Source organism: Haemorhous mexicanus, chromosome 2 (assembly GCF_027477595.1).
Source record: "Haemorhous mexicanus isolate bHaeMex1 chromosome 2, bHaeMex1.pri, whole genome shotgun sequence".
Taxonomy (NCBI): domain Eukaryota; kingdom Metazoa; phylum Chordata; class Aves; order Passeriformes; family Fringillidae; genus Haemorhous; species Haemorhous mexicanus.
This window is the reverse complement of record NC_082342.1, coordinates 83,698,515-83,724,980: the sequence shown is the minus strand read 5'-3', so window position 1 is coordinate 83,724,980 and position 26,466 is coordinate 83,698,515. Positions and strand designations below refer to the sequence as shown.

At 40.6% G+C, this 26,466-nt stretch overlaps 2 protein-coding genes across 8 annotated transcripts in view; both read left to right on the top strand.

Annotated features, from left to right (window-relative positions):
- The window catches only part of TMTC4 (transmembrane O-mannosyltransferase targeting cadherins 4), a 54,269-nt gene extending 50,980 nt beyond the window's left edge, over nucleotides 1-3,289 (top strand). For all 4 annotated transcript variants that reach the window (XM_059839299.1, XM_059839297.1, XM_059839296.1 and 1 more), the window contains one exon: nucleotides 2-3,289. In XM_059839299.1, the coding sequence (XP_059695282.1) occupies nucleotides 2-153 (152 nt within the window). In that variant the 3' untranslated portion in view covers nucleotides 154-3,289. The remainder of the gene's footprint in view (nucleotide 1) is intronic.
- Nucleotides 3,290-7,282: 3,993 nt separating this feature from the next.
- GGACT (gamma-glutamylamine cyclotransferase) overlaps nucleotides 7,283-26,466 on the top strand; it is a 28,277-nt gene continuing 9,093 nt past the window's right edge. The window contains exons 1-3 of one of the 4 annotated variants that reach the window (XM_059839291.1): nucleotides 7,290-7,439; nucleotides 9,029-9,181; nucleotides 10,282-10,308. In XM_059839291.1, coding sequence (XP_059695274.1) covers nucleotides 9,106-9,181; nucleotides 10,282-10,308 — 103 coding nt within the window. In that variant the 5' untranslated portion in view covers nucleotides 7,290-7,439; nucleotides 9,029-9,105. Of the gene's footprint in view, nucleotides 7,440-7,724; nucleotides 7,855-9,028; nucleotides 9,182-10,281; nucleotides 10,309-26,466 lie in introns of those variants that run through there. The other 3 variants (XM_059839292.1, XM_059839294.1, XM_059839295.1) reach the window with 3 other exon arrangements.

The window sequence follows — 26,466 nt, the reverse complement described above, 5'->3', positions numbered from 1 at the left end:
GCTGTGCTTTATCATCGCTGGGGAAACCTTGACTTGGCGAAGAAGCACTATGAAGTCTCTCTGAAGCTTGATCCCATGGCACCGGGAACCAAGGAGAACTACAACCTCTTAAGAAGAAAACTGGAGCAGTTGCAAAAGAAAGGCGGTGCCTGATGCTCCTTTTCAGGTTGCCCGTGCATGCTGTTTACGGCTGCTGTTACATGGGTACTTTTGACCATGTACAGGCTTCAGTCATCATTTCTCAAAAACAACACCACCAGCACCGCACACTTGAATGTCCAGTTTTGCCCTCCTACAGATCCTAACATTTCAGCTTGAGGGATCGCTTTATTTTTACTTGAACTGCTTTTAAAGTCCATTAGAACATTTTTATAGGTATATGAAAGCAATGCAGATGGAATTTCACAGCATACATGTGTAATTTGATGTCTTCATCTGACTTTTTAGTAGCGGGATGAATAGCAGGAGGCAGTTTTATTTCTGAAAGTGATACTTAAAAGTGCAATTTCCTGTTTAAATCCTTATCTTTTCAAGTATGAAAAATATCTGTCCACTTCAGTTTTATTACTGCCTTCCAGTGCCAGTCCTGCAGAGCCAGTGGAAGAAAGAATTCTCTCCAGCACATCAGTCTACTCATATAATTTGAGTTAAGCCCTTTTGCTCATTTCTCTCTCCAGCCTGTGAAGTGTCAGATTTGTACAGGAGTAAATAAGGGCAAGGATTTGACCATAAATGTCTGTCAGCCAGTGTACTGCTCAAGTATGCCTGAGTGTAGAAAATACTGTTGGATGAAGACGGAGATTTTAGCAAGCCGCTAATGAAAAGAAGGTGAGGCAACAGAGGAGTCAGGTAGAGTTTCTGTTCTCACAGGCAGCCTCATCTACCACAATCAACATGGACAAGTCAGAATTGCTGTAGCTCCTGTGGCAGGTCAGTGGTTTAAATACAGTATAGTGTCTGTAGAAGCTAATTGCTGTGTTCCCAGGCAATTCAGTGCTTTTTGGTTAAGGATACTGCACCTTTCAGCTCCTATATTCCTTCGGAATAAAGAGAGAATTTCTGTGGAGCAGTAACTGTGCAGGAGACCTGACCTTGGCTGTTGATCTGTTACCTGAAAGAACTTGGCTTCACCTTTGTCTCCCATGGCTCGTGTGTTTGCTGAAGGGACAGATAAATAAGCATAGCTGTTAATGCATAAACTGAGCACATCAATGTGAGATGATTCAGAGGTGGTTTATGTTGATACCATGTTACCTCTTAAAAGGGGCTATGCTTTAATACACATTTGAACTCTGGCTGTCCAGAGTTGTTTGTCATGTAGTATATATTTACATTCCTGCTTCAGGAAGTAGTAACATGTCTGTTTATTTGCTGGTGGTTGGTTTTTCAAGTTTCTTTGGGGTTTTTTGAGATGTTTAGTTTTGTTTATTTGTGTAAGATTGGAAGTTTGCTATTGGGTATGAAAGCTGGGGAACTTTACCTGTCTCTCCATATTTCTTTATTCTTGCCATCCATGTCCCTTGGGAGAAATTGATCAGCACAGTATGATCAAAGCTTGCTCAGGTACTACAAGTCATGCAGGTACTTTAGTGTACTATTTTTGCCACACTAACTGTAGATCTAGCCAGCAAGGCTGTTGCAGTGTGGTGCTGTCCACAAATTTGGCTTTGAACAAACATGGCTACATACTGGTTTGTTTTAGTTGTGGTGCCACAGGCATGCATGTGTGCTCCTCTCCTACAAATATAGCCTGTTTCTCAGTGGGTTTCTCAGTGGGTAACATAGGGTACAAAGCCGTGGCAATTATTTCCATTTCTTCTGGTTTCTGTACAAAGTTTTCAGAAATTTTTTTCTGAATATGATCCAAGCATGCTCTTTGATAAGTATCTGGCAAGCAGAACACTGCACCAGTATGGCTAATGATCAGCCTAGCTTAGTACCAGCTTTTGTATCTGAAAGGTGCTGAAATAGATACACCCTTCAGTACAAGCAACATGTTCTTAAGGCTTTCCATACATAGCCTACTATTCATCAGAGAGAGAAAACACAAAGCTTCTTCAGTCATGAGGAATTAAAGAGTAGGGATCTGCCTGGATGAGCTAATTTATAGCAAAAGATAAATATGTTTACTATAATCAGGTCTTTTCTGTATATTTGGAATATGACATCCTGAGTTTAAATTATTATTCTCATCATAAAATCCACATGTGTAGTTTTCCCTGTTGTCTTCCATATCAGCTTTAAAGACATCCACTAGATCAATATTATGTATGAGGGATGAATTTTTTCTAGGTCATTATAAACCAAAGTTGTAGAAATTCCTCTGTGGAAGTCCTTCTATTCAAAGTCTTAAGACAGAAGAGACCAACAAACAAATTGGATGTTTTGTTAGTATTTGAAAATGGTCTTTACTTCTCAGTACAGACAAGATAATTTTTTCTTGATTAGCTTTCTGATTACCTGTACATATTTTTTTTTTGTTTTATATAATATTTACTGCTATAGAAATTCAATGTGATTACTTGTATGATGGTAATATGAAGCATACCCATATGTCTGAGTTTAATGTTGAGGCAGAATTGTGTTTGAAAGAAGCCACAAAGATGACTGCTTTTGTAATAAAATCTTCCTTAAGACTTTTAAGAATACTAAATATTTTTTTACTTTATTTTCAGAAATATTTTGAAAGTGCAAACAGTGCAGTGGCTTTTATTAAAATGGTTATAATGTTAACCTTTTTATTGGTTTTTCATACCTCATAACTGACTCCTGGAACAGTGCAGAACACTAAACTTCAAAGAAAAAAATGTGAAGAAGAAGTCGGCTTGTACATAACTGTAGTTATTGCCTATCTTTCCTGGATTTTTTTTTTCCCGTTGCTAATTCCAGAAGATTAAAGTTTCCTTATCAGTTGGCCTGTTTGATTCTCTAGGGAAATTACAAAGCCTTTTTTCTTCTTCTTCTTCTTCTTCTTCTTCTTCTTTTTTCTTTTTTTTTTTTTTTTTGAGAATGATTACTTGTTCAAATACAGTTCTGAGAAGAGAAACAGAATGACTTAATGCACAGACTGGAGTCAGGAAAATAATCACAATGACTGCTATGGATATTAGTCTCTTTTCACCAAAAACTTCCAGTGAAGGTCCGTAATTGTATGTCTCTGTTGTCTCTAGACCAATGACATGTACATGAAGTTTCCTGTTATTTAATTTCATACTATTTAAACTTTAGAGATGTGGGTTGTGTGTGTGTTTATGGGCACTAAGAAATAAAAATCTATAATACTTTTGAATGGTTTGTTAAAAATATTTGGCCTATTCACTGGAAACCTTTTCCTTCATATTTCAGAAACTTGTATCTGAGCTATTCATCCTAGTTTCTCTTTATAGTCACTGGGGAAAAAAAAACATCTTTAGGATGGGAGAAGTCATACTTGAAGGAGATATTCGTCTTCACTAACTTCAAAGTAGCTCATATACATGAAGAAAAGTCTCACTGCTGCTTTCAGTTGAAGTAATCTGATCCCACACATGAAGTAATCTGGTCCCTCTAGCATTCTCCTACATTATTGACGCCAAGAATGTTAAAAGACAGGCATTGAAGCAAACTGGCAGGTACTTGCCTTGAGAGGGCAGCTGGATGAGGGAATGGGAGAAAACAAATTAACGGATGAATTTAAAATAAATGACTGATAAAGCATTGAACAACAAATCCCTGTGTAGAAAAACAATATTCACGTTCAGTTCGATTCATTGCTAGCTTGTTTATGTTTCAGTAATGAACAGTAACAATTTCTTATTGAATTGAATTTGGGTGTCTTTCACTCCTATTTTAAAAAGCAATTCTAAAGAAACTGTACATTAGCAACAGTGAGATTTATACTTTTCCTTAAATTTGCAACAGTGAGATTTGTATTTTTTCCCTTAAGTTCAAGTTGCTATTTCAAGCTGTAGGTATTAGAATGCTAAATGTGATAGCACTGTGTTTCAGTATGGTGAGGTTTTTTTGTTTTGATATCTTTTGATATTTATTTGCTGGTTCCTGCCTGTGTCCCATATTTCACATGAGTATTGGTGTATTCACATACCTGTCATTACATGTAGATTCCTATGTGCTTCTCCACTTGGCCCTTTCTCTGAATAGTGCTCTCTTCCACAGCTCTTGGGGTGTCTCTACCAAATGTGTGTTAATGAATGCACATTTAACTCAGAAAGACTAAATTTTACTGGGAGCAAAAGTGAGATCACATGGCTCGATTTCTGTGACATAAAAGCTGAGGGAGCCAAATTTGTGTCGTAGAGCACCATAAGCAGCAGGTGCCACTGGTAAAAGGAATTTCAGACTGTGCTGGGCTCCACAATAATGTGAAGTGTTTGTATATAGGTATAATGTTATAAACACAGCAACTTGAACTCTGTGCTTTAAAGAGAAAGGACTATATATCTCTCCAAGGAAGAGGATGTGCACACCTGCATGGACTATTGAGCATTGGAGGACTGATTACTTGGTGTTAGAAAGTTGCACTGCTGTGTTGTGGCATGGGTGTTCAGTGTGTGTCAGTGACGATCCATGTCAAGTGGTTCAGGGCTTTTTAAAATAAGTATTTTTGTTAGGAAAAATCCCTACAGGTACTGAAACCGGTAGCTTGTGATTTCTGAGCTGAACTTTTTTTATGTAGTATTAATCACTTAGACTGCCAATGGTATGTTCCAATTTATTTTCAGCTGAGCAGGAAGTAAATACATTTGTAATGAAGCCATGAAATAAATCTGCATTTTGCTATCTTTTTTTTTGCATAGATTTTAATTGTGACAATGATGTTTGTTTTTGTAGTAAGTTTTAGATTCAGGGTTCTGCCACAAGCTAGGAAGAAAACCCTGGGACATACAGGAAGACATTCTTCCTCTTGGAGTAATAGTTCAAAATCTTGATTCAGCACAAGTTTGTTGATGTTGAATGTGTGTGTCTAAACAAACAAACAAAAAGCAGCACCTGAAGAAAGCAATGGAATACTTAACTAATTAATTCAGTCTCTAAAGTGATAACATATAGTAAGCAGGAGCTACTGCCTCAAATGCTGAGCAACCTTCTCTGCCAAAATCGGATTTTTTACCCATTGTGCAACAAGCCAAAAATGACACACTTAAGAGAGACACTGATTATTTATTTCAGAGTTGCACAATCGGTGGTATTGCACAAAACACACACATTAATTATCAGAACTTTTTACTATTTATAGAATTTAGCAAACAAAATAATTAGTGTTCATTGGCTACAAGTTACATCGTTTTCTTATTAACTGGTATTCTTTTATTGGTTAATGATTCTCTTGCTTCTCATACTAATTTGTCCTATGCTCAGTCTTTCTCTTCTTTGGGGTCGGTGGTCTGTGAGCTGGTGGTCACAATCTCCCCCTGATGGAATTATAATTTACCCAGTCAGAGCTGATTGCAGCACAATCACTGCGTTGGGTTTATTAGTTCCTATTTTATCTTGGGAGTTCTGCCAGATGTCTTTGTGGCCTGTAAATTCAACACTGTGTCCACTATCGGTGGTACATTCCCCTAGGTCTGAGATCATTGAAGCATTTCAAGCCCTAAATCCTAACAAGTCAATTCTACCAAGTAATTTGTTTTTCTAACACCTGGACATCACTTAGAGCTTGCTTGTTAGCTGTTATTTGCTCACAGATTGAATGTCCCTTCTTGTTGATTAGGCTTAAAAGCATACAAAGAGTGAACATCAAAGAACATCCTTTCTTAAGAAAATTTTTATATGTATTTACATACATATATTTAATAATGTTCTTTGGCAACAATCCTACCTAGTATAATAGGTGGAATAGAATTATTGAATGGTAATTGGGTAAAAAAGTGAATAGTCTATAAAAGATACAACCTGGCTTCCACTTAGTAACTAGTCAAGGAGGAAGAACTGACACCAAAATATCACCTGCTGTCCTGTCCCAGTAACCAGGCTACAGAATGGTACTTGTATGCTCACAGAGAATCACAGAATATCCTGTGTTGGAAGGGACCCATAGGGATCATACAAGTCCAACTCCTGGCCCTGCATGCACAGGCCCTGTGTGCAGGAGTCACACCATGTGCCAGAAGTGTTGTCCAAAACACTTCTTGAACTTTATCAGGCTGATGCCTGACACTTCTCTGGTAACCACTTCTCTGGGAAGCCTGTTCTAGGGCTCAACCATCCTTTGGTGGAGAAACCTTTTTTCTGATACCCAACTTAAACCTTCCCTGAAACAACTTCACAGCTTTAGGCCATTCCCTTGGATTCTATCACTGGTCACCAGAGAAGAGATCAGTGTCTGCCCCTCTTGTTTCCCCTCATGAGGAAATTGTAGAGTGCAATGAGGTCTCCCCTCAGTCTCCTCCAGGCTGAAGAGACTGCTTCTCATAAGGATTCTCCTCTAGACTCCTCACCATCTTCAAAATCTTCCTTTGGACATTCTCTAAAGCTAAGTATCTTCCTTATATTGTGGCACCCAGAACAGCACACAGTATTCAAGGTGAGGCCACCCCAGTGCAGAGCAGAGCAGGACAATCCCACTGGTGCTGCTGTGCCTGATGTCCCCCAGGACACGCTTGGCCCTTCTGTCCGCCAGGGCACTGCTGACTCATGTTCAATTTGCCATCGGCCAGGACCCCCAGGGCCCTTTCTACAGCACCAGTAGAAAGAGTATCTCATTCTTATTTCTCCTATCAATGCATTTACTTTAAAGTGATTTACTGTGAGGAATCTGCACATGCTTTGCTAGAGAGCAAAATGATCCCTATGAAGCCAGCTAAAGGGAATCGCTGGTAACTAGAAGCTGCCTGCAAAGGTGGTCAACAGAAAGGCACTTAGCACCCTCGAAGTTTAAAACTCCTGCTTCAGCAGGCTCAAGACCAATCTGTGCCTGCAGCCAAACTCCGTTCCTACAGAGTAGTCAACAGCGTTTATAAAATATGGGGTTTTTTTAAAAGGTTCTCTAAAGGCCAGATTGGCTGCCAAACGTTGCACTGCTTCACGCACGTTTATTACGGCCGCCAGCAGGCGAGGCCCCGGCCTCGGGAGCGGCCCTTCCCGGAGCGCTGGGCGCTCCTCCCGCTTTGGCAGCGGCCGCGGGCGGTCCGGCTCTCCCGGCCCCGAGCCCGGCTGGCCGCCCTGTCCGCGCTCCCGCCAAGCACGATCCCTGTCTCTGGCAACCGGGCCGGCTCCAGCCGGGGGCTCCGGCCAGCAGCCCCGGCTCGCCAGCAGCCCCGGCTCAACCCCGGCCCCGCGCCCGGGCTCCCCGGGTTGCCCCGCAGGGGAGGGAGCGTGGGCAGGCGCCGCCCCACGCCCCGCTCCGCCCCGCCGCCTATTCCCCGGAGAGGCGCCCCGGCACGGGCAGAAGGCAGAGGCCGCAGGCGGGAGTGGAGTCGTAGAGGCAGCGCTGGCGAGTGAGTGTCCCGAAGAGCGGCGGGCAGAGCGGGGCGGGGCGGCTGGGCCGGGGCCGATCCGCCCTCGCCACACGTGATGCCGCGGGGAAGCGCTGAGGGGAAGCGGAGGTGGCGGCACGGGCTGCGGGAGGCCCGGCGGCGGACAGGGACTCTCTCTGCCGGCGTGGGCGGTAGTGCGGGGAGAGCCCTGCCGGGAGCGCCCTGCGGCCCGGGCCGCGCTCCGAAAGCCACGTGGGAGCCGGCCCGGCCCGGCCCGGCCCGGCCCGGCCCGGCCCTGCCGGCGGCGGGGAGCCCGGAGGGCGGCTCGGGGCTCCCAGCCGGGACAAGGGCACAGCAGCTGCTCAGTGTGCGAGGGCGGCCGGTCGGTATACAGCTGAGTGCAGGGAGAGCTGTCCCCGGCGCTGGACTGGCCAAGGTGGTCGAGCGCATCCTCCTAATTGAAGTGTTCATTATGATGCGAATATTCCTTTTAGTAACATACCTTTGCCCTTGTAATGGGTTAGTGATGTGTGTTTGCGGAGCCAATACCTAAACTACAGGGAAAAGAGAAAGGAAAGAGTTCAGGTACCATAGATGCAGAGTTTAGCAGAAGCTGCCCCTGCCCACGGTGGGGCTTGAAAATAGGTGGTTTGAGGCCCCTTGCAATCCAGACCATTCCATGACTGTATATCCTTACCAGATAGCATTTCAAAACTTTTTTTTTTTTTTTCCTGCATTGCTTGGACCAGAATGTTTGGGGGGGGGGGGCGTCTGTTTTTTTTTTTTTTTTCAGTTCACCTTGGCTTTTCATTTTGCTATACGTTCATTCCCCCACCTGTTCTGTATCCTTTTCCATTATAGAGTTACAAAATCTTTTTGGGTTTGTGTTAAGGTTCATTTAGTTATATCTGTGTTAATTCCAGACAATTAATTTCCTCATTTTTTGCTTCAAGTATTTTTTAATTTGCTGCTTCTGTAGTTTTTGCTATGCTTTGAAAATACCAAAGTAGCAACTTCTATAGAGCTGAACATACAGTGGCACAACTGTAAATATCTCCATGACCAAATTGTTTCCTGTAGAACTCTGTAAGGAATGGACTTGTTTTATATACTCTCCACCTTAAGTGGGCAGTCAACCTGGAAAAGCAATTTCTTGGCAATTAAAGTTGCTCACTGTGAGACAAGGCTATAAAGAGAGGCCTTAAATTTCACATCTCTGAACAAAACATGAGTAAGTTTTCATCATTATTCTCCCCTCCTCTTGAGAGAAGGTTTAAAAACTTAGACTGTCTCTGCAGTATATTTAACTGGCACTCATCTCCTGCCCTCACTCTGTCATAGCTGCCAAAGTCATATGAACACTAACATGTCTTGTTGCCTAAGTGTAGAACAGCTTTCTCCTGTCATGATTAAATAAATGCTAAACAGAACAGATGTCTCTTTTAGTTGTCTGTCTCAAAACCTGAATTTTCAAAGAAGTTACGTATTAAACAAAACAAAAAAATGGCTTTTCCATGCATTGCTAATATTTTTAAGTCTGTACCTGACTGCAGACAAATAGTAACTACTTGATACGTGCATCACACTTCATTTTCCTTGGGTTCTTGCAGCCTGTTTGCTTCTCACTTTCCAACTTAGTGTGGTTTTCTGCCATCAGCTTTGCAAGCAAGTTTCTTTGAGCTTGTTCATGAGTTTGTTTCGAGACCACTGGAGTACTGAACACAGCTTCGCTCCATCACAGAAGAAAGCATGTCATGTTGTTGGTACGTGTCATGTCATCTACTCCTCATAGCTTTTCTTTTTGGTGACTGGATATGTGTGATTAGAGTTTCCTGTTTCTCATTTTCTCCTGTCATTCAGCATAGAAATACTGCTTGGAGTGCATAAATTACTGCAGCGTCTCCTTTTTATCCTTTAGAAGGGCTTCCCATGTCAGTTTATGCTTTCCTTGGCTGATGTTTGACATGGAAATCTAGGTGCCTCCGGAGAGTAGAGGGCACAAGCAAGGCCTGGTTTGCAGAAGATGTCCTGCTGTCTCTGCCACCCACTGTTCTGCTGAGCACTGCCTCTTCTCTTGGAAAATGTCATCTAGCACTGGCTTTAGGCCTGCTCTGAGTGGGAGGCTGGGCTAGGTGACCTTCAAAGGTCCCATCCAACCAACATTCCTCCAAGTCTGTCTCTACATCCTCATAATTCCCAATAGTAACCCAACTGTCTATTTTAAAGGAAGTTTCCTCTTGAAAATTACTTTCATCTGACTGCTCATGTAACCCCGGATTTTGCCAGTTCTTCTCTTGTTTATATGGTTGTGTTTGTTCTTGGGGAACTTCAGGGAGATGAGGTTATGTGACTGCCTGATCTACATTGTGAATGTGCAAGTGTAAGTACAGGCACAAAGGTATAGTGATGGTGGTGTCATGGAGTGAAATAAGACAGTAAATTCCAGGGGTACGTTGTGGCATTTGCCTTCTGCTGCTAGCTTTTTTATGCTTTTACTCTCTAATGGATTAGTCAAATTATTTTTCTGTAATTGAATTTTTCTGTAATGAATGCTATTAAGAATTACTGTTGGTAGAAGAAAAAGACTCTACATTTCACTGTAGTTTTTGTCAATTCATTTTTGGAGCAATGCACTTTTCTATTCCTATTCAAGTCTTCTTGTATGTCTCTCACACTCTAAAAGTTCTTTGAACTTTGACCTGGTCAAATCATTTTCATTATGTTTTATATTTAAATAGAATGTAATGTGAAACTTGAATGACATTTTAAGTGACATGAACTGCTTAAGCAGAGATCATGTGCTGTAACAGAACGCATTTTCTATATGAACTGATGCTGCCTTTTGTTTTCTCATCTTCCGTAGATTTTTTGCAGTATTCTGACAGAAAGGGTAAGTATTACATAGATAATTGAGTAAGAGACAGGGGAAATGGATGGACCCAGTTGTGTCACTGAGTTAGCAAATGTAACTCCCTTTTTCATTCTGTCTCTCCAAACAGGATGTTTAATACCTTTTTTCTTTAGAAATTGAACTATTCAGGCAGTAGTAAATCACTATTCTTAACCCAGAATCTGTAGCCATCCAGAATTTTCTGCTCTTTTTCACTGCAAAGGTTTAATTACATTTTATGGACCGTGTCAGATACAGCTCTCTTTTCTCCTCTTCCAATTAATGTTAAAGAAGGATGGGCTGTAGCAGGATAATATCATGTCCTATTGATTTACCATTACAGTATTGTTGAAGAATGGCCTTTACATTAAGATTCTTGGCCACTGTGATTTCTGTAAGTGTGTCAGCTATTCGCTCTTAACATCTTGAGAAAACATATTCGATAACACTGTCACTCCTGATTTCTCTATCTTACAAGACACCTCTTTTCCTTTGAAATTACCTACATAACCACCTCTCTCTGCAGTGTTTTGACTGTAATTGCTCATGACCTTTACTAACAGCCAGAGTTACCATTGTATTGCTGACATTCTGACAGAAGTTCTTGGTCATGTAGAATTGCTATGTCTCATCCTTTCCCTCAAGCACTGCTTTTTTTCCAGTGCTCTGGGTTGCTGCCTAATGCAAAGAAGATCACCCCACCTGTGCCAGGCTTCAGTTGTGTGAGAGTAGCTGTATTAGAATAATGCTGCAATTTGAAAAATTGTGCTATCAAATAATACTAGAGTAACTGCAAGTCTCTGTATCTTCTTTCTCTCCCCTCATTTTGTGTAGCCTGATGCAGCCCACAACTTTTATCACAGGAAAGTTCAGGTTGGGAGGGACATGGGGAGTCACTCGTCTAGCCTCCTTATTCAATGCAAGGTTGTTTGTGTGGCCAGACCAGGTTGCTCAATGTTTTATCCAACATGTCTTGACAACCTATAGGGATAGAGACTACACAACACCTCTGGGCAGCTTACTTCAATTTTCGTCTGTATCATGAGAACCCTCTTCCTTGCATCAATTTGGGGCCTCTCTTACCTTGGTTTATACCTATTGCTTTTCAACTCTGACATGCACTGCTGTAAAGACCCTGGCTGTGTTTCCTGGATAACCACAGGTGTGGGAAGACTGCTATTAGGTCAGTCGAAAGCCATCTCTTCTCAAGTTGAAAAGGCTGTTCCTGAGCTGCTTTTCACAAGGCAAGTACTCTTGCCCCATGACTGTCTGAATGCACTGCAGTTTGTCCATTTTTTTTTTTCTTGTTTTGGGCCCCAAAGAGGGTGCAGTATTGTGGGTGTGGTCTAGTGAGTGTCGGGTAAAGGGAGATTGTCACTCCACGTAATCTGCTGTTTGTGTTCCCATTAATACAGTGCAGGGTGCTTGCTGCCTTGGCTGCTTGCTTTGTTCAGCAAGGTGTGTTTATGAGTCCTAAGGTAAGGATGTGTAAGGTAAATCATTGAGATGTCAGAGGAAACATGGATCCCAAACAATATCCTCTTGACTGCTGTTCTGCACTTCTGGCTGAGTCTTGGCTCCAGCAGCAGTCAGGGTTGTACCCTCCTTTTAGTGAGGAAGCAGATGCAGATAGTCATTTCTCATCATCTGTCTAGAAATCTTGCTGTTTACTTAGTATTCCAGAAGTGTTAGGAATGTTTGTTGGCATTATGTTACTTCCTGGTAAAAATATCATATGCAGTTTCAGTAGTGTTTTGGAATGTTAGTATAAACATTCTCTCTTCTCCAAAATACCTTTTTTACACCTGATCTAGAATCAAATCTTGTATAGTTTCTCTTTTGTATCTCTCTATATCTATGCCTGTTTAGCCTGGAGAAGAGACATCTAGAAGAGAGGACCTCATCAGTGTCTGTAAGTATTGAAGGGAGGGTGCCAAAAGGAAGGAGCCGGGTTCTGCTCAGTGGTGCTGAGCAATAGGATGATAGGAAAAGGGCAGGGAGTGGTGCACAGGAAGTTCAACCTAAACATAAGGATTAATTTCATTACTGTGCAGGTGACCAAGCACTGGAACAGATTGACCAGAGAGGTTGTGGAGTCTCCCTCACTGTGGATACTCGAAAACCATCTGGTTGTAATCCTGTAAAATGTGCCGTAGGATAAGCCTGCTTGAGCAGGGAGGTGAGATCTGTAAGCCACTGTGGTCCCTTCCAACTTGACTCATTCTGTGATAGCCTGGATTTTATCTGGTACCTCTGCTGCCACCTTTGCATCTCAGGTACTAAATGTTGTCTATGCATCTTGTGAAATATGTCAAGTTAGTACGTTTTGCCTTCTGGTGGGCAGGCTGGTTTGTGTGCAGGACTTTGAATAATTAAGGTTTTATTGTTTCTGCTGACACGTGGTACTGATAAGAATCATGAGGGTGTACCTCAGCACTTCCCCCTTCTTTAGTTTACTTCCCAAGATGACAGACTTGCATTTGAAATGTTAAATTTCATTTGTAGTTGCTGACAAGAGATGCACCTCACATCTCTACACCAAATGGTGAGGCCTGAGTGACCAGCCTAGATTCTGAACTGTAGGAAGTTAAGGTGAATGCTACCCTCTAGCTCATCGAAGGCTATTAATAGTGTTCTTTCTGAGTCCATTTAATTGAGCCCAAGTGTTTGTTGTTTGATTTGCGCATTAAACTAGGCTAAGGTGTGGACACTGAATTTTACCACTGAAATCAGTATGTCATTTTAATTGCCTATGGATTCTGTGCACCGCAAGTTCTGTAAACAACACTTATTCTTGGTTGGATCTCAGAATGTGTGAATTTCTCTAGAAATCAAAGGTAACAAGTTAGATGATTTTCCATCAGGAGAGGCCCAGTCTGCATATAAGGTAGTACTGAAAGCTTGAAGAAAAATAGAAACAAACCAATTTTCTTCAAAACATTGCTGAGAAAAATGGTCTTGGAAGTGAGACTGTAAGTAGTGAGTGAGAAATAAGGGTCTTGTTCTCTTGTTCTGGTTTTCTGTTGAAGGAATGGTGTTGGCAGTGGTTTTGAATGACAGGTAGACCTAGTGATGTCCTCCTGCCTAACTCTTGCCTCCCTTGTGTGATGACATTCTTTTGGCCTCTGTTTTTATGTATTTTCCTCTTTTTACTAAAAATTGTATGATGGCACTATGTGGAATGAGTGCTGGAATATGTAGTCATTGGGGGGATTTAGCCAACCTACCTCACCTGGACTGCAAGGACATTATTCTACAATGGTTCTTGTTAGTGTTTTAACTTGAGAAAAACTGGGAATTCCTTCATGGGTTTTGTGAAAAGCTCATGGAAAAAAAAAAAAAGGGAAATGTTATGAGTCTAGAGAAGGAACTTAATAACATAAGCATCCACAGTAACAAATTTAAGAGAAAATTACTAGATTCAGATTTTTTATCTCAGAGATCAGAAGATAGGACTAGTTGAGAGAGAAACTCACCAGCATATGTGAACAGAAGAACTGAAGACAGCTGAAGAAATGAGTTTTCGGCGATAGTAGTTTGGTGCAGATCATCAGATGAGGAATGAAAAAAAAAAAATACTTGCCATGATTGTCAGCTGAGATGTGATGGTCGTGGATTTATTGACAGGAATAGAAGGAGGATAATGGTTTCCATTTCTTTATTCCCCTGATTGCATACCTGCACAGGTTCTCAAGGGAAACCGTGGCTTGAAGAACATCTTGGGCCCAAACTTATTTCTGGCAAAATAAGAACTCTGAAGAGGATGGGACAAGCCTACAGAGGCTAGAAAATGGAGGGGAAAAGATTACTGAAAATTACTGTGTAGAAAACATAATCTCGGAATGAATGTCATCTTTCAGATATGTTTGAGTGTATATCAAATGCTGTTGATCTTTGAGGCAGTTTTTAGTGAAGCCATCAAAACTTAGATTTTCTGTGGAATGAGTAAGTAGGAATATGAGCTCAGTGTTCCAGAATGTTTTCACTGAGAGGAGATGGAGTACAGCACACATACGGAGTGTTGCTTCATGTACTGTGAAGCAGTGCTTCAAAAGTCCGGTGCTGCTCATGAGGTGCGGAGATCATGTTTGGTAAGTGTTAGGGTGGGATGTGGGCACAGGAGAACAACTAAATTTAATTTTGATGAGATTGCGCTGACCCTGCACTGTATTACTAAAGTGTGTCAATAACTGAGAAACTATATGAATGGAGAGGAATGTTTCAACACAGTTTATGGAGTGGAGCCCCAGGCTTGATTTTGCCTTAGCTGAAAATTGCATAGGGAGTAAATCCCAGCAGGATGCTTACCATGCACAAAGACATCTCACACATCAAACCACTAACCTGCTCCAAGACTGCGGTCCTTGCTGTGATGTAGTTCAAATATACCTGCTATGAAAACTTTCAGGATATGAATCCAGCCACAGGCCAAATCTTACTGAAGCTTTCTGAAGCTCATTTCAAACCTGTTAAGTAACATGAAGTTACATACTCAGGAACTGTCTGGCTGGGGAGAGTGCCCAAAGGGAAGGTGATATGAAGGGCTCAGAAAGAAGAATCTCTGCCTTCTGCAGACTCTGAAGATAGAAACATTTCTCTTAACTGTTATCTCTAGCAGGGGTCGGATTCAAGAGAGAGTGAGAATAAAAGAAAATCAGCCTCTAAGATATTTAAATTATATTACAGGTTAATGATTTATTTCTTTTGATTCAACTGTCCTAAGGTAGTGGGCCTTACTTCATTATTTGGGTTCCAGGCATAGTTAATGTCTTAGTAAGGTGAATAAGTAAGGAAGCCTTAGGAAGCCTGCTTAGCAGAAACAAAACATCTTTGAGAAGACAAGCAGGTGAGCAGAGAAGGAAAAACGACTATCAAATATTTTTCTATCTTTCTAGTATAAGACTTCTTACTGAGATATACTGACTGGCTGGTTATTCCTCTCCCTCCTCTTCTTGTTTATATTTACCTTTATTTATCTTGTCAAAATACCAAGAAATTTAGGTCAAAATATATCTGGATCCATCTGTTCATCTAGTCTGTTCTTTTACTGCTAGTAGTTATTATATCTTTTAATTAAGTATGCTTAGTGACAGTTTACTATATTAATGGAGGGCATCAAATATCTTTAATTTTGTACAGGAGGAACTTAAAAATTTTCTTCATAATTTCTGTAAAACAAAAGAATGTCTTTAATTTGTGATGTTGTAGTCTATATGTCTTAACCTGTACCTTCTGTTTCAGTATTGGTTTAGGTGGAAACTCAAATCAGGCTCTGTATTTTAGCTGTCTTTAGCAGAGGTTTATTGTCATTGCAGTTTTATTGTGAATGCAGGACGTGTTTATTCATTGACATGGAGATACAGTTCAGTTTTGAATTTCGTTAAGTGTAGTTATTCTTTTGATGTAATAAGTTTGGGCTCTCAATCTTATGACGGACTGAGAAAATTATCAAGTCCATGACTGACCTTTCAGTTCTAGGTTTGTCAAACATTTTGATTGGTTTTGGGGGCACTTTTTTGGGGGGAGATTTTGAGATTGACCAGCAGTGTTGTTGCGACCAGATTTTAAGCAGAGTCTGGAGAGTGATGCAGCAGACACCAGAGCTGGTAGATTATACTAGAAGGAAGGAATAGATGACATGCCCTTTAGGATAATTTGTCTTTCATGACCCTCCTGCCACATCAGGTAGTTTGGTTTGACATTAGATAGGTCAGAACTTAATGTATTGGGCTGATTTTTGAGATTCTATATGGGATGGATTATTTATTTGACATCTGCCCCACCCCTCTGTGGCTCTCTGTGCCAGCCCATTAAACCATCAGCACAACGACATTATCAGCTGAGCTTTCACTTCCAGTAGTAGTGATGCTTTGGGAGTTTAATTAGGGAAGAGCATTAGGAAATATTTTTGGTGGCAGTGGAACAGTCTCTCTTAAGCTTGATGATTTTATCTCTTAATGGGAATAAACTCCCCAGTAATCTTCTACTTTTGTGTTCTGTAAACACTCTGCAGTACTAACAGCACGCACAATTTAGTGTTTACTTAGACAGCTCTGGTTGGATCCCAGCTCTCATTATTTCTGTCTTGTGGGCAAAGCTGCTGCAGATGCATCTTTTGTAGCATGTTTTCTGAGCTACCGCAGTACAATCACTTAGCTGTCTAAGAAATGTGTACTAGCTTACATTGCTCTTTTTGATAAAACCTGTGACACTGCTGTGGATTACACTCATATGTAAGTGCAGTAGTTTACCTGTGAATCGCAAATGCAGTGGATAAACAAATGTGTGTGTAAGATTGTTTATTGTATGTCTAAGAAAATAGCAGTGTCTCTTATCTACAATTTCCACATCAGCAGCTTAGAAGAAAACTCTGTGAGGGTATAGATTTTTAATGGTACCATGTCAAAGTGATGTATCTCACCAGCATGCTGTCAATAGAACAAATAAAACTATATGCCTGTAAACAAAGTATAAGTTATATTTTTTAAATTTCTATTAAATAGCAGTTATTTCAGAGCTACTTGGGATTATAATCTGTCATATTTGTGATCTAAAAACAGTTTTTGAGATGAAAAATAGACAAACCAGAAAGGTTATTTTGTGGATTCAGATTTATAGTGGCCTTTATGTATAATATGTAAACCAGGATGGCCGTCTTGGAAGCCTCAAGTGTGTGTAGCTTCCTACCTGGGGAGCAGAAGTTTCAGAGTGGGAACGGTACCAGGGAGCTGTGCATCTGTTCTTGAGGCTGTGGTGTCAGGGGCTTAGGTTGTTCATGCACTTTGCCTTCTTTAGGTGCTTTTATCAGCCACAGATGTACAGCTGGCCTGGCACTGCTCTGTCTTTGGCCTGTCTGAGTTCAAGGAGCATTTGGGCAAAGCTCTCAGGCACATGGTGTGATTGTTGGGGTGTACTATGCAGGGCCAGGAGTTCTATTTAAGGATCCTGATCAGCACCTTCCAACTCAGCATATTCTATGATTCTGTGATCTCCTAGGAAGTAGAAAAATTAGATTCATGTCCTGTGTCCCAAGGGCTCTAACCCATGTCCCATTTGGTTTTGTTTGGCCTTTTGAAGCTAGATCACAATGCAGAAAGCAATGCAAGATTCATGGAGTCAGAATGCACTCAGTGTAGCACCTCAGGATTGTATCTCTAAGTGTGTTTAGGAGGCACTGCATGGAGTAAGAAGGGGTGGGAATCCAACATTTCATTTGCTTTTCAGGGTTATTACTATTTGGGAAAGTAAATCTAAAAAATCAATTGCATAGTGATCCATCTACAAAGAGGCAGGGAGTGGGATCTGTACTAGAAACCTGTCCTTGAGGTAGCAGGAATCTACTGACTAGACCTCAGAATTGGTATCCTGCAGTCTTCATGAGTCCAGTGTTCTTTCCATATGTAACATATGATTCAAACTGCCTTTTATGTTTATTTTTAAAGGAGGGCTAAGATATTGTCTCATCCAGTTCCTTGGCAAAAAGCAAGTTTTGCAGCAGTAGTGTTATTTCTGATAGAGGTTTGCTGTCCTGCTGTTGAGGATAGGCAGTAGCGAAGGATTCCTAATTTAGCTAGTTATCTACACTCTTCCTAGGCACCCTGCTTATCAGGAGGTGGATAGTCTTTCTAATGTCCATCTTCAGAATTTGAGCTTATTGGATCTTCTGTTAAAGCAGATGTGGAAAGAAGCTTACAGCCTCTTTCTCTTCCAGTATGATTTCATGTTCTTAAAGGCAGGATGCTATTTTCTCTAAAAGAAGTGATCGCAGTACAGGGTCTTTATTTCTGTTGTTTTCTTCTGTAAGTTTTGGTTTCCTGACCTGTGATTGCTCTCTCTGTCCAGCTCATCATGGTTCTTTACATGTAGTGCTCAAAGCTGGGCATACTACTCAATTTGTGGCCAGATTAGAGCAGGATATTTTTTCCAGCCCTACCACCTTGTTGACTCATGTTGACTTCATGGTCATTGTAAATGTCAGATTTCTTTCTGTGGAAATGCTGTTACACCAGTCTTTCCCCAGATTTTGTTAATGTGGTTGATTTTTCCTGGCTTAATCTTAGAACTTTGTTCTAGCCTTACCTGAACAGCTGCTGCAGAGCAGCAGTCGTGCATGGGCTTGTGACTGTCTCGTTAGCCTTGTGCACATCATTCAGTATTTTCAGTATTGGTGCTTCCCTGCTGCTGGAATGAACATAACAAATCCTGAGCATATGTCCAGTTTGAGATTCACCTCTGATAAATATTAACTAATCTTTCCAAACAGTTTTGGAGTTCATGTTGGCTTTTTTTTTTTTTTTTGGTGGGGTTTATCTGTTTGTTTGTTTGGGGTTTTTTGTTGTTTGGGTTTTGTTGTATTTTTTTTTTTTGTCTAAATAGCAACAGTTCTTGTTAAATCATGTTTTTCTAGCTTGCTTGTGGGAGTACTGTGAGCATTATCAGTGTCAAAAGTTCTACCAAGGTCAAGACAAAGTAACTGGCATGGATCTAGACAGATGATTGTCAGATGATTTCTTTTCAGCATCTGCACATCTTACCAGTGGTAGAGATGGGAAACTGCCTCTGTGTGCATTCTAAATATTAGGTTTTATTACTAAAAGGTCTTCATCCCTTCTTTCTTCCATAGGAGCTGACATTGGAAATAGTATGTATCTCCATCCAAGCTATGTCGCCTAGGTCTGCCTGGGCAGTCTTTTGTGGTGGAGGACACATCAGGCCACTCTGCTGAGCAGCTCCAGATAAACCTTTGTGACCTGAATGTTACTTTACCAGTTGTCCTTCTGCTCCTGTGCATATAAGCACATTCTGTGTCAGTGATCCCTGAATACCTATATCTTTTGGGAGAAAAGGGTCCTCTAAGGTCTTTATTATTATTTTTCCCTTTAAAAAAGGAATAAAGGGCTAGGGAGTTCTAAAATAATTAACACCTTGTTTTGCAGAAAACTACTGGTGTTGGGTTTTGGGGTTCTTTTTGGTTTGGGGGATTTGTGTTCTGAAATGCTGAAGCAAACAAGTGGTGGTGTTATAATAAACAAAACTTGCCTTTAAAACCTGTCTAACTTGGTTAACCCACCAGGATTAGGCTGTCTCTTTTAAAAATTACTGATTTATGTTAGCATCTGCTTAAATCAAGCATTGAGGAGAAGAGCTACTTTTTCTTAATGACTTGCATCCCTTTTCCCAGGCTCAACCTTTTTTCCTGCTTTTCATGCTGTTTTATTCTTTATATGGGTTGATGTTGTTTAATACCATTATTCAAGGTTGTACTGCTTGCCTATCTTCCTTTTAGGGGGTTTGGAAGCCTGTCATCAAAAAGCTGGCCCCACAGATCAGCCTAGAGGTAGTAAATGCCTTGCAAACACACAGGGATCTCTTCGAATCCGTAGGGATTGTCTGTGGGTCCTAGAAAAGCACTCACCTGAAAATAATTCCTGTATCAGGGTTAGCTTTCTGTTCTAGCTTTAAAATCCAGTGATTGCGCTAAACCCTGGAAACTTGTACCTGTGGAAGTGCTTCTATCTCAAATGAAAAAGCACTGAAAGACTTCTGGAAAGTCCACTGCAGGAGACCCATGCATAGTTAGTGGAAGTGTCAGTCTGAGTAAGTCTTTACAAAATTAATCACAAATATCTTGATCACATCTTCCTTTGTTTGCTGCTACAGCATTTTCTGCCAAAATAGAGACTCCTAAACCTTTTGATTCTGAAATACTGCATTTGTATGTTATAATACAGTATTTTATATCTTTCTTACATAACAAGCTTATGACTTTTTTTTTCCCCCAAGAGTTCAGGATTCTTTGACTGATTTATTTGAAATGCTATATTAAAAGAAAAACATAACACAATTTAAATCTTATACCAGTTAATCTTACTGCCAGCCATAATTCTATTTGGGCTTTGGAATAAGCATCAAAAGCTGAGAAAGTTTTCATTTTCTTGTGCCCATTATCTAAAGATTAGAGCAAATAAATGCATGTACTTTCTCATTAAAAAAATACAGGGTCACCAGTTCTGACTCTTTTCATTTCCCTTTAATTTGTCAATTTTTTATCAGCTCTATTTTGCTGATAGAGTGGAAAGAAGGAGACACTGAAATTAATTAAATCTTCTTTGATATTTAACTTTTTATTTAGTGTCTTGGGGAGCTCCAAGCAATAATCAATCAAAATCGCTCCCCTCTGTCTATTCTCAGGGGAACTGTAATAATAACCAATTAATGCAGCCCTAGACTGGACAGAAAGGTTTTGATTAGCCCCTACAAAAATTGATTGCAATTAGCAAAATTCTGGTGTAGCGGAAATCACCAGTTAAAGTGTTTTTGCAAAAAAAGGTTTACAATTTAGCTTGCTCAAAATACTGAAATACAGCACAATTTTCACTTTGTTCAGGCCTTTTTTGACCATGTCTAAGGGATAAAGGCTTTTAGACACCTTGAGCCTCATTTTTAAAACGACCTGCCATGGTCAGTTAACTGCTAATGTATCAATTAACAAAAGAAAAAAAAAAATCTGTGTGCATTGCTTGCCATAATTTTCTACAATTCCACTTCCTTTGAAGTATTACTGCCCTAAAATCAAAGCACACACTCACACACACCACAGCAGAGCGTTTTAGAAATGTATGGTGTTATTCTGGTGACACCAGGTGTTGAAAGTAAAAAATGTAATGCATTATGTATTCAGAAGCATGCCTTTACTAATTGATAGTTATTGTGGGGTAAACGGTGAGCTAGTGAGGGTTTGTAATTTGCCAATCATTTATCTATTTTGAAAGAAATGTTCATGTGCTGAAAGAAGTTATTTGATCATTACCTGTCTTTTAAAGTCATATCAAAAAGACAAAATGTATGATTTCTCTTCTTTCTGTGTTTTAAGTATTATACTGCTTCTTGATTTGCATCTGGCTCTCTAATTATATTATTTAATTTTTCCTCAGTTAATTAGCATCACTAAGTGAGTGTTTGCTTAAGGAATGCAGAAGTGAAATTAACTGAGATTTCCAGATGTCCCTAGATACTGTCAAGTCTGGGAGAAATGCTGTTCAGAATAATAACATTATTCCTCTGTGTGGGCATTGGGAGTTGCCTGAGTCTGCTGTACTGCACAGTGTTTGAGTGGGGAGAGTGGCACTGGGAGGGCACTGATTGATTCATTCAAGAACTGAAACATAACTTCCTATGGCCAAGTTGGACTAAGAAGTTATTTAATAATGTTTTGTGCATTTTCAATATTCTGTGAATAATGCTTATCTTTAATATTTTTCAGGTAGCACCATTTTAACTCCAAAAATGCAATTTTTGGTTAATCTGTAAAATCACCCCTTCTTATTCCAGTTTTTCCTTGTCAAATGCATTTGGTGTGAGGGTGTACCAGTGTTCATCCAGAACTACTTCTTGAAACTCCCAGGCTGTATTTGCTATGAGCCAAAACCTTTCAGTGCAAGCAGTCTGTTTCTTAAAGTGTGGTGCTAATTGTATTTACTGGAGACTGTTCTCTTTATTTGTGGCATAAAAATAAATTATAAGTGATGCTTGTGAATTTATTTTAGTAGGGGCAAAGTTGCTGACAGGAAGACTAGTTGGTTTTATATTGTGTATCAGTTGTGCTGAGGGGTGTGTGTTGAAAATGTCTGCTGATCCCAGTGCAAGAAGAAATTTTCACTTAGAAGGATAGAGAGGTCCTGGGACTTGCTGTTCCCTGTCCTACTTATCCTGTTTGCTCACACTGAAATTTGAAAAAGCATGAGGAAGCGAATTGGAAGGTTCTCTACATACTACAGGATATTTGGGATCTATTTGGAAAGATGGGATCCCAATAAAATAGGAGCACGTATGAATCGTTTTCTTATTTCCACAGCATACCCTGAGAAAGCAGGAATGTAGTGATCCATTGTCACTTCTGCCTCATGTCCCATGGTATGGACAGGGGACAGTGGCAGTTTCCCTTTCTGTGCTGGGTTCTGTGCATCCCCTTTGGTCTGCTCTGTTGACAGCTAATGTAGCCAGTTTAGCCATCCTCTTTCTCATCATTTTGGCCTGTCTTTGGGGTGTGCAAGGAGGCTGTTGTGAGCTGATATTAAAGCTAGTCAGAGGATATGCTAATTTATAATGGTGGCTTAATCTCCTTTGCGTGGGACCTGCTCCAGTCCTAAATTGGCTACATCTTAAGATGTAGCTTGAGGCATTCAGAACATTTTATACTGTTATATTGCCTAATTCATGCCAGTTTTCTCCGCACAAACTAGATTGATGGATAGGTGTCGTTGGACACTCTCCTAGATTTCAGTGCCTTAAGGTATGTGAGTTTCTTCTGATGTGCGCACAAAGTAATTTGGAAGGCTTATGTCTCTAGAATGCTAATTTTATTTTTAAAAATTTGAAAGGTCCTTTTCAGCTGCTCTGTATGCTGTCTTGATTCAGAAATGTATCACAGATGGAAACCACCTGGTTTGTAAAAGTAAAATCTTTCACAAAAGCCATTAGAGTGTTTCCAGAGCAGGGTGGTGAAAGGCCTCAAGGGCAAGACTCAGAGGAGTGTCTGAGGTGACTTGGCTCATTCAGCTTGGAGAAGAGAAGGCTGAGGGGGGACCTCATCACAGCCAGCAGCTTCCTCAAGGAGGGCAGTGGAGGGCAGGTGCTGATCTCTCTGCTGACCAGTGATAGGATACAAGGAAATGGGATGAAGCAGGGGGACTCCAGACTGGAAATCAGGAAAAGGTTCTTCACTGAGAGGGTGACTGACCACTGGAACAGGCTCCCCAGGGAAGTGGTCATGGCTCCAAGCCTGTCAGAGATTCAGGAGAGTCTGGGCAATGCTCCTAGTCAAATGGGTTACCTTTAGGCAGTCCTTTGAGGAGCAGGGAGTTGGACTCCATGATTCTTATGTGTCCCTTCCAGCTTGGGAGAGTCTGATTCCTTTATTGCCTTCAAATCATGAGTGCCCTAGAAGCTCTTGTCTGTGGTCTCCAAGCATATGGTCTTGCACTTTGTATCATTAAAAGCCATATTACACAGTTCTTAGGCCATCTCATGTGGCTGTAGTATGATGACTAAGAAATAAAACAACATTGATTCCTGAGGAATATGACTCGTAACTTTTGTCTGTGTTTACCACTTCTTATTTTAATACAATCCATTATATTCTTCCCTTAACTTACTCCTTGCTCATAGGCAGTTCTTCCCTATGACTTGGTCTGGAGATGTTTTCACTGATTATTAAATAATGAACTCCAAGCTCACTGTGTTATCCTTATTAGAGTAAGTTGTTTAATGACCCTGGCTTGACTTTTTTTTGCATTCAGAACCACACTGCATATTAATACCCTTCTCATTTACTTCCAGCACTTAATTCTGTTATTCTTTCTTTATCAAGTTAATATCAGAAATTCTTTCTCAAAGGTCACTGAAGAGAGGCTGGAGAGCATTTATATAGCCATTTTCATTTATTTAAATATTTTATTTGTAAATAATTGGCTCATATAAATTAAGATGAATATTATATAATCCTGTAACGGTCTTACCCCTGCTATAAGAAGTCCTTCATTAAACTTCCTTCCAAGCATTATGGAGGGAGAATTGGCAAAGAGACTTTGAATTAGAGTAAATTCTACGTGTCATCATAAAACCAAAATAGCTTTTATCTGCAATTGTAAATGTATATGTAGAGATAGGGAATTATTTCCATCAGTTATTCTTATGAGACTCTTGTGGCTCCATGAGAAGATTTAAGGGGTTATGTGGCTGGTTTTCCTTACTTTTCAGCAAATACAGATCTTACAGACCTGTTAAATTTTGCATTAGAGTAGAAAACTTGTTTCTGCATCAGAGACCAAACCACTATCAGAAAATAAGCACTTAATTTTATAGGACACATACAAATTGGGGATTTCTTGTCTTGCTTTGACTCTACCAGGCAGGAAGATATTTGAGTTTGGTCTGTACAATTTATGAATTTGAAAGCAAATACTCCAGTGCCTTGCTAAGTGCTATTTCAGGCTATTTTGGATGTCCCCAGAATACGCATTTGTTTCTTCTGTGTAGAAGAGAGAAGGCCAATAAGTGTATTTACTTTGCGATAAGGATGCATTCCCTGTTGAAGAAGGACATGAGGCATTTTTCAGATTTCATTGCAGGAATTTGCAAGTCATTCTTGAGGAGCAAAAATCAAGACCGGGACAGTTGAAATAACTCATTAATTCTCTTCTCATGATGATCTGTGATTTACTCGTTCTTTAGTAAACTTGTTACTAATTTCTAAAGAGGAGTGATATGCCTCAGTGGGATTGAAGTTAATTCTGAACATCTGTTTGTAGTTCTTTGTAGTTTTGATTTTATGTCCTGTTTTGGTTTGTATTTTCTTGCCTTTTATTATATTAGAAAATGGTGGAAGAGATATGTTGCTGAGATGTGGCTTGGGTTTTTATTTCTGACTTGTATTAAGTTACAAGCTGAAATTCACTTTAAAAATCTTTTTATTAAACAAAACTACCCAGATAGCTTACCAATGTAAGACTTGCATATACATGTAATTAGTAAGACAAATAAAATAATGGCAGTGAATTAGAATAGAATCACAAAGTCACTTAGTTTGGTAAAAAGTCTTTAAGATTGAATCCAGCTGTTAAACCAGCACTGCCAACTCCATCACTAAACCATGTCCCTGAGCACCCCATCTTTTAAATACCTCCAGGGATGGTGGCTCCACCACTTGTCTGAACAGCCTGTTGAGCTGATTTATTTTGTACCAGTATCCCATACTAAATATTCTGCTCTTCCACAAATTTGATTCATAGATTGAAAGAATGGTTTAAGACTTCCTTCTTAAAGAAAAAGAAGCTTCTATGCACCTTTAGTAACCTCAGCTCTGATCATGTAAATGTCAAGGAGGGCCTTTCCTCCTTCCATACATACAAATGAAAAAGCATAACTGTTACTGTAACTTCTGTGTGTATAGATATACTTTATTGTCCATTACTCCTGAACCTCACAAAATTCCTATGACCCTGCTTCAGAGCAAATGTCCTTGCCTGTTATCCCACACTATCTGTACCCTTTCTGGTGGAACATTTAAAATTGTGTTTGCATTTAGATCTGGTGGCTCCTCCAGTACAGCTGGTTTTAACCTTCCTCTCTCCTTTTCTGGTGGCCACTAACACTTTACAAGCAAAGCATGCCTCTGTATAGAAAATCCTTGTGTGTGTGTGTATGTGGTTGCAGCAAATGCATATGAATTGCCTTTCTTTGATCCTTTAAAGCAGCCCATAGTTTCCCAGGAATTGTGTGTTGAAAAAAAACAGTCTTTTGAGTTTTTCTCATGTTTAATTTCTGGCACATCAGTCATAGGTTTGTGTTTTAGTAGCAAGTCCATGCTGGACTGGAGTATGTAGCCATTTCTGGAGGAAAAATACTGCAGTATAATGTACACTGTTCCCAGATATCTACCTGGATTTTTCTGTTTGGCTCATTTAGCAGAGCACATTTTGTTCCCTGAACATCTGTGCTCTCATTTGGTTTTTAGCAAGGTTTGAGGAGCATTGTATTGCAGTGACCCTTCCACGTGGTGCTGTAGGGCTCAGGCACCTTGAGTCATCCCAGGGACACATCCTGCTACCACCTGTGGAGCTGCTGGCTGGAGTGGCCTCATCTGTTCTGTCAGGATGTCCAGCTACTGGCCCTCCCTGCCTGCAGCCCCTGCCATGGCACCTCTACAGAGCAGGAGCAAAGGCATAAGATGGCTTCCCAAGCCACAGGCCCTTGCCAGTGGGAGGATGCTTTTGCTCAACAATGGGGCTTTATAAACATCTCCCTTCCAGGCTCGGTCGCACTCCCAAGGGACGGTGCTGGGCCATGACCTGGGCACCTCTCCCCTTCTCACAGAGGATCATTGTGCAGCTGTTCCCTCATTTCCTTTGTGGAAAGGCACCTCACGATCCCACACAAGACCCCATCTTTTCTTGCTTCCCGTTCTCTCTCTCGCCATCCTTTCAGTGTAGGAAAATACATTCCCATGCTGAGGTACTCCAAGTGTTTGCCGTGTTCCACAGGCCGGGATGATCTTCTCAAAACAGCGAGCTGACCGCTCCGGGTATTGGCATGTAAATTAATGTGCTGACCTCGCAGGGAACCCATCCAAGCTGCAGGCTCTGTCCTGGGTTTCAGGAT